Source organism: Halyomorpha halys, unplaced genomic scaffold, assembly GCF_000696795.3.
Source record: "Halyomorpha halys isolate HHAL.00 unplaced genomic scaffold, Hhal_1.1 Scaffold89.1, whole genome shotgun sequence".
NCBI classification, from domain to species: domain Eukaryota; kingdom Metazoa; phylum Arthropoda; class Insecta; order Hemiptera; family Pentatomidae; genus Halyomorpha; species Halyomorpha halys.
The window spans coordinates 306,586-315,010 of NW_027111267.1; the positions used below are offsets into that span (position 1 = coordinate 306,586).

The window sequence follows — 8,425 nt, forward strand, 5'->3', positions numbered from 1 at the left end:
AGGTTTAGTGGAGCCCCAAAGCTCAACTCCGTAAGTCCAGATGGGCCTTATTATTGTCATGTAGATCAGTCTTTTGTAATGAGTTGGAAGTTTAGACCGTTTGTCTAGTAAGTGCTGTAATATTTGGAATCTGCGTGCAGTGTATATTTTAATGTAATATTCTACTGATTGTTTAAAATCTTGTTAATTAACTTTAACAGTTAATTTTTTATTTAACACAGCAAAAATATATTTTCATGAAGACATTATATGTCGAGGTAATTAGATTAAAAAGTTTTTAATAAAAATTCTAGAACAATAGTTGAATTTATAGGTTATGTAGTACTATTGATATGAATATTTGTTATCTACAATCTGCTTTGCTGATATTTACGTTTCTTATTGTTTAGCCTATCCTTATTTTGTTCCTTTTTATAATGAAAATTGAGTAAATTGAATGAAAAAGAAGAAAAAATTCAAAACATGGTAAGTTACTTCCTTTGTTAACCAAGCGTTTGTACGAGTCTTAGGTTTGTGGCAAACATACAGATCCAGTATAAGAATGTACTATGACCAATAGGAATGGAGCAGTAACGATAAAAAGTATGGTTTTTGAAAAATTGTTAATTTTAACTTTTAATGTTCATCTTTGTGATAAAGGAGGTAGGAGGAAATTATTTTATAGTCTATATGGTTGTTATCACATTGGAAGATAACCTTCAGAAAGGTAATTATTCTCCTACAATGTATGACTAATAGAAAGTTTTTACTCAATAATGACATTAATATTATAATATATTAGCAAATAAGACAAATAGGAGAAAATTATATATCATAAATAGGTTTTTGTTATCAAGTAAATAATTTATAAATAGTTCTTTGAGTGTAAATGATATATTAATGTTGTTATAAGCACATGTTTATGGTTTTGTTGAATTTGTTTTTTAGCAGCCTGAAGATGGGGGAAATCTCCCGAAACGTTGTTGTATGATATGAAATAAACTATTATAGTTTAATAAGGAAGAAATTGTGTCATTCACTAAATCCATATAAAGATAAAAAGTAATAAATCTGGAAAATAATAATTAATTCTTCATAACTGTGGATGCAGATTCAATTCAATGACTTTATCGATTAGCTTACTTGGCATCAATTAGGGTAATTGGTTGAAATTCGGCAAGACTTATTAGGCTGTCAGAAGTACTATGGCAGAAGAGTCATGACTTTATGGTGTAGAGAAAAAACTAATAGCAATAAAATTAATTTGATACAAACGAGAAAAAAAATTCAAGTCCTACAAATTTGTTTTTCCTCTAGCAATAAATAAATATATCTTTACCGCTAAAACCCATGAAGGGTCAAGTAAGTACTGTACTACTTGGTAAGGAAGTATAGTTACTATACCAACGGTTGTGCAAGGAGGTGATTTGGTCAGAATTACACTCGACTGATTTTGATAGATTTTTTCCCAATTAAGGATACTCTATCCACTTTTCTGAAAGACACTAATTTATGAGAGAAGGCAGAGCCTCTAAGGGGAGATGCTAGTTATTAATGAGCTAAGCCAATTGATCTTACAGGAGTTCTCGATCCATCAGGAGCAGCAATATAAGTTGATCCATAGAAGTGTCCTAAATCATTGTGAGCAGGGAGACCATTACCAGACGTAAACGGGCTAGGATAAATTTCAGTCCCAACTCTGTTAATAGCGCATGTGAAATAATGGTTGGCTACAGCAGCGCAGCGAGCTTCAATTCCCCAAATAGGTTCACTAAAAATAAAAATTACAGTTTAATACATATATACAGTTTATTAAATATGGAATATAATTTATTTTACAAATTTAACATACGGCAGTCTTGAGTAAACTGTAATATCAATTACAATTACAATTCTTAACCAATTACTGTTATTTGAAAGTTATAAGATTACAATTACAAATAATTGTAAATGTAATCGCTTCAACTTGATGGACAAGAACCAACTGAGCCTAAGTAATTATAATTTAATTTCTCTAACAAGTAATATTATAATCAGTAATTACTTAATAACATAATTGTATTAAAAAAGTCATAAGATACCTAGTTATTGAAGATGAATCCAACAAAAATTTTTTTGAAAATATTTATTATTTATTAAATTCTCATAAGAAATGGTGTTTTACAACTCATTCCTTTATGATTTAAATTAAAAGTATTTGCAATTAATTAGAATTGAAAATTAATTATAATTGATAGCCTCAAATGGAAAAAGAAAAAAATAAGACTTATATTCCTTACCAAGAGTGGAGTTAAGCCATTTTCAAAATTGACAACCAGATTCGTTATAAAATTTGAAAGAGCCTGAGGTCATTCAACATAATTTAAGATGCTTAAAAATAACAAAAACAATACTCATTTTATTTTGGTTTTTTATTTTTATTCCATTTTATTTTATTGACCGTATGAAATAGACTGTAGGAAGAGAGAATGGGTGGCGATCAATAAAGGTACAAAATAGAAAAAACTATTTAATCTTAACCTACGTTGCGCCCCACTTTACAGAGCTCCGACAGGTCTATTCTGATTAAAAAGAGGTTGACGACTGACCTATGTATGTGGCCTATGTATGTGACCTATGTATGTGACCTATGTATGTGACCTATGTATGTGGTCTATGTATGTGGCCTATGTATGTGGCCTATGACTCAATCTTTTTTCAATCAGGACAGCCCTGATGAAGCCCTCCAAAGTGGAGCGAAATGTTGGTTAACATTAAATAGTTTCTTCTGCTATTCTGTGCCTTTATTGACCGCCACCAAGACTATCTTCCTACAATCTACTTCGCACGATCAATAAAATAAAAATAAAAAAGCAAAATAAAATGAGTATTTTTTTTGTTATTTTGAAGCATCTTAAATAATGTTAAATGAACTCAGGCTCCTTCAAATCTTATAACGAATCTGGTAGTCAATTTTGAAAATGGTTTAACTCCAATCTTGGTGAGGAAACAAATATTATTCATTTAATAATTGCCATTATTTTAATAGGAACTATAAATGTAACACCTTTAGATACACTTAAGCAGTATGTCTCATTAGTATCCTGTACGTATATTTTTAATTGCATTGAAACAAAAACCCTTAAATATCTCAATTTAAGTATAAATGGACTTGGGCCACTTTCAAAATAAACTATCTTCCTACAATTTACTTCATACAGTCAACTAGCTTCTTCCTATATAAAAGATTATTTCAATTAAAATGACATGTCCAACAATTAATAGTAAGAGCTTGATAATGGGCAGAGGAGTTCAAAACATTGTTCGGATGACATAATGAATAAAATTGTAAAAAAAAAAGGTTTAAATTACTGAAAAAGAAAAAAGTTTTAACAAAAACAAATTTTTTTTGGAACTTTGTAGGACCACAACTTTTTCTTTATATTTAAAGTAATCATTTTCTTATTGTAATCGTTATCTAATTATTAACCCCATTATCAAATTGTTACAATTAATTTGTGGACATATGTTTTCTTAATTTAAACAATTTTTATATATTCCAAATTGAATATAAGTTCTATTTTTTTTCTTTCTGATTACTGCTGTTTCCCAATTTTTTGTCTTTAAAATAGTATTTTTTTCTTTTATCTATCCAAATTTCAGTGCACTGTATAAAAAAATTATTGTATGGTCGGAAATATAAAAACTAATGCTTTTAAAGAACAATTACACTGAAGTTATTGAATATAACTGATTATTTATATTTAAAGTAATAATTTCATAATTTTAATATAGTCCACTTTTATCGTATAATTAAAGAAGTAATCAAACACTCATTTTATTAATTATTGCTAAACTCCGAATTAAGTAGCAATAAGTACCTGAGGTCTCCAACTGTCGCAGAAGGATTGAATACAATTTCTGCGCCGTTGATACCAAACATCATCCAGTTCAAAGGGTGATGTCGCCCATAGCATATATTTATAGCTATTCTTCCAAATTCAGTCTATAATTAAATAAAATAATTATTCACTTTTACTCAAGCTAATAAAATTGAACCTAAAACAAAATTCAAAAATAATATACCTCAAAAACAGGATGCCCTGTGTTCCCTTCCATGTAATAGGTCGACTCGTTAAAATCTCCGATCCTTGGAATGTGATTTTTTCTATGTTTTCCCAAAACATTACCATGATTGTCAATTACAACAGCTGTATTCCAAATCACATCATTTTCATCTCTTTCAAGAATGGGAGACACTATCACCATATTGTGGCGTTTACACAGCTAAATAGGAATAATTTTTATTAATTTAAAATTAAAGAAATAATTTTTAAAATGAATATTTTTGACAAATAAAATGATATATTACAGTCTTCACAAAATTTGTAGTTGGTCCATTTTCAGCTGATTCTGCAAATTCACACCATGGTAATTTTTCTCTCGTGCAAAATGCAAAAGGCATAGCTGTGACAATGAGAGCAATACATAAAAATAGTGAATGTTTTACATGAGAATACATAGAGTTAATTGTATAAATAAAATAAATTGTATCCATTTAAGTCTCAAACAATCTTTATTAATAAATAAAGATAAATTGTAATTGAAAATTTAAAATTGAATGAAAAAGTGAAAAAATAGTTTAAATAGACTAAAATTATTAGACTATGGCAGAATAGCCTGCAAAAAATTTTAATAGTTGGATGTGAGATGTAAATATATAATAAAGGTTATCCTTGAGGACGGTCGGAACGTTGGACATTTATAATAATAAAAAATATTGTTCGAGACTTAAATACATACAATTTATTTTATTTAAACAATAAAACTAGTCACGAAGAAGTGATAAGGTTATATATAAATATAAATTGATTTTTTGCATACTTACGCCAAGCTTCTTGGAAACATACTATGTTAACTCCACATGCACCAGCGGCATCGACCATACCTTCAATCTTGCTATGTATGGCATCTCTTTGATTGGCAAGAGATTCAGTTGTAGGCAATACGATCTTATTTTGGATCAGTCCAACACGGACAATCCTAAAATGTTAAATCGTTATGTTTTATTAATAAATAAAAATTACAATTAAAAAGACCTAGATACCATACTTTTAAAAATCAAGTTATTTTTTTCAACTGAAAAAGAAATATTAAATTCACAGGTAGCATTAGTATTAGTCCTTGTAAATTCACTTTATTTTTTTTTTTTTAAACTCTTCTATAAAGTAGACAAAAAGATCATAGAAAAATAAATATTCGTAAAAAAGATGAAAAATACCAAAATTCAATAGCAATCAGAGAAATCGGTCGTTAAAAATGGTATTTGACATAGTCAATTGAAATTTTAGACTTCATCAGATATCGTAGGACTGATTCCATAAATTATTGAAAGACATTTAATAATGCTAGTGACTCCAGGTTCAAAGTAAAAATATTTTATAAGAGGAATATAGTTACTAAAAAAAAAATAAAACTATTCTGAGCTAACATTTTGCCCCCATTTTGCAGTGCTTCATCCGGGCCGAAAAAGTTACAAACTAAATGATGTAACAACATAAGATAATAGATCCTTATATATAATTAATTATTACTAATAAGTTATTATTTCCATTTTCATTAGAATCCTAATACTTTTTTTGTAATTCTTGTTTAGTTATACTTGTGACTGTGCATCTTATTTTTATTTTTATTTAATTTACTTTATTCATTTTTATATAAACTTTATCATATTTTAAATTATATTTAGCTAGAATTTGGTTAACTTTTATTTCATGTTGTCTATATTCTCTTACATAGTTACATCAATTCAGTTGTTTATATAATTTTTATTTCTGATGAAGCTCTGAAAAGTAAGGCAAAAAGTTGGCTCATATAGTTTATTATAATTATTATAATATAATAACAATATAATATATAATATATTTAATATAATAATTATTATTTGAGTTAGTTTGACCGCATCTATACCATCTTCCTTTTATAAATTACACATAGTCAACGATCTTCTAAAACATTTTAACATTTTGAAAGTTTCCATGTTTTACAACTGATTGCCTCAATTTAAATGGTAACCTTGAACACTGAGTCTGACTGAAATATATATATTTTCTTAACAATGATAATTGATTATTATCAAAAATGATTTTTTCTTTAACGATATTGAAAAAGTAATAATAAATTTACACACTTTTTATAATATAGTTATAGTTTTATTTTTTAACTCCTGATTGTTGAACGCGAGGGTGGTGGACACAAATAAAATGTTTTTACTGTTATTAATGTTATATTAGTTACGGTTAAATAACATAAAACATTCTTACTGTAGTGAGAACTAACAACACTGGTACCTATTATTAGCAACTTTCATCGCATAAAAGGTGAAAAAAGATATGTTTGGTAGTGAATTGATGTATGTAGCTGCTTTTAAGCATTTTTTAAATATAACAAAACTTTTCTATAAAGCACTATTGTATTCAAAATTACTAAATTAAATAAATCCTAACTTGAGATTTATTTCATAAAAATATTGAATATGGAGAAGAGTTCATAGTTCTACCAAAACTTGAAATTATTTTTTATAAAAATATGATTTATCCCTTTTACCATTAATTATAAATAAATTTATTTTGATATTTTAGTTAAAATTGAAAAGTTGAAATTAAAATATGTAAAAAAACAAACCTTTTCGGTCTCAACTGTTCTTCCTTTGCTTCAAAAACATAACTTTGAATATCAAAATCTTTTTTCTCTTTTATGATTAAGGCTTTAGAGTTTATTTCTAATTCTCTGTAAAATATTTACAATATAATTATTAGCAAAACTATAATACACTTATAGAAGAAGATAAAATAATAACATAACCCTATAATGTACTTACTTTAATTTTTTACCATAAAGAATTCTTTTAACTTCTTCTAAATCCTTTTCTTGTAAATTATCCTCTAAAATCCTCTCTAAGCTGTGTGTATCACTAGCCATCTTATTTGACTTCTAGGTTTGACAAGAACTGTTTGATCACAAGAGATGTATTTGCTGTTATATATATATCAGACCATTGTTTACCCAGTTATGTAATACCTGGTATTCTTTACACATAGATTTGATGCAGTATCACCAAATCATGATAATTTTTACTAATTTTTGTCATGTTAATTTGTTTAATTTAACAATGTCTGGTTTATTTTCAAGTAAAGTGGCACTTAATTTCTCAGTTCTTTGAGTGGCCTTCAAGGAAAAGAAATGTTTGTCAATTGACCTCAGCTGGTTAAGTATTATAATCCTTATCAAATTAAGTTAATATGAGTCATTAACGTTTAATTTCAAGTACTTATTAATATTTTTTAAAACAATAATTTAAAAACACCATTTCTTTACTGTACTAAGTAGAATGGAAGTCCATGCAGAAATACGTGACTCATTTTCAGGACTAACGGTTCTCTTGACCAAAAAATACTAGTAGAGAATTATAACTGTAACTGTATGATTTGCACAGTCATGATTGTACTGTCGCGCTAGTTCCGGCGTGATAGTTGATAGAACAAGTAATGACAGTGAAGCAACTGTCACGTCAGCCACCACACGTATACGACTTGAAGGTGAGCTATCGTACATTTTCAGTTTTTACAGTAAAAATCGTATAACTATTTGACAGTGGCAGTCATGACAGAATTTACAGTAATGTCGCATTGGGTCAGGCGTAATAGTTGATGATGCAAATAATGTCAGTGGATAAATAATAACTGCAACATTTAACTTTCATATATGTACGCCCTTACAGTGAACTGTCGCAACTTATTAACCTTACCTAATGTTATGTTAATGGGAAAATACTGTTCATATATATTTGCCCAAGATTTTAAAACTGCATCAGGCCCGGTCCCAAAAATAAATTTAAGTCTGGCCTCAAAAACAGTTCACCACGGACAAAAACAAATTTGCTCAAGAACTTAAAATTGTATTTCCCGGGCCTCCAAAATAATCCCCGCCTGACCCCAAAAAGTCGCCAAATTAGTGCAAGAGCGGAAAGAAAAAATAAGGCAGTTATTTTACTCCAATTTTTTATCATTTTAATAAAAACTATGTAAAATTAGTAGTCAAAACTGATGAGTCTACCAAATATAAGTAGGGGGAATAAAAAATGGCGGCAGTTTCAAAACCCTTAATTTTTCATTCTGAGCTCTATATCTTAAAAACTTCCAACAACACTAGAAAATCTAAAAGAACATTATTGAAAAGGAGAGTAAATTTGCTGAAATATTAGCCCTAAAAGAGCTATTTACGTTCAATAGTTCTCGAGATATAGCTTTATAAATAGCAACATTTCATAAAAATCTACTGAAAGATTAGTAGTTAGTTAATTTATTTTGAGAAATCTATATCTCAGGAACTATGTGACGTCTTTTAGCACTCAAATTAAAGCTAGTTTAACGTACTATAAAGTAGTTTATGACCTTTAACTTCGTAT

The 8,425-nt window shown here is 28.1% G+C and overlaps 1 protein-coding gene across 1 annotated transcript in view; it reads right to left on the minus strand.

The window, feature by feature from the left end:
• Window positions 1–7,049, minus strand: part of pyd3 (beta-ureidopropionase pyd3) — an 11,029-nt gene extending 3,980 nt beyond the window's left edge. Inside the window, exons 1-7 of the mRNA XM_014414894.3 lie at window positions 6,839–7,049; window positions 6,643–6,747; window positions 4,847–5,001; window positions 4,331–4,425; window positions 4,045–4,245; window positions 3,840–3,964; window positions 1,558–1,750 (exon numbers count right to left, since the gene is read on the minus strand). Of these exons, the coding sequence (XP_014270380.1) occupies window positions 1,558–1,750; window positions 3,840–3,964; window positions 4,045–4,245; window positions 4,331–4,425; window positions 4,847–5,001; window positions 6,643–6,747; window positions 6,839–6,939 (975 nt within the window). The 5' untranslated portion in view covers window positions 6,940–7,049. The remainder of the gene's footprint in view (window positions 1–1,557; window positions 1,751–3,839; window positions 3,965–4,044; window positions 4,246–4,330; window positions 4,426–4,846; window positions 5,002–6,642; window positions 6,748–6,838) is intronic.
• Window positions 7,050–8,425: the final 1,376 nt, after the last annotated feature.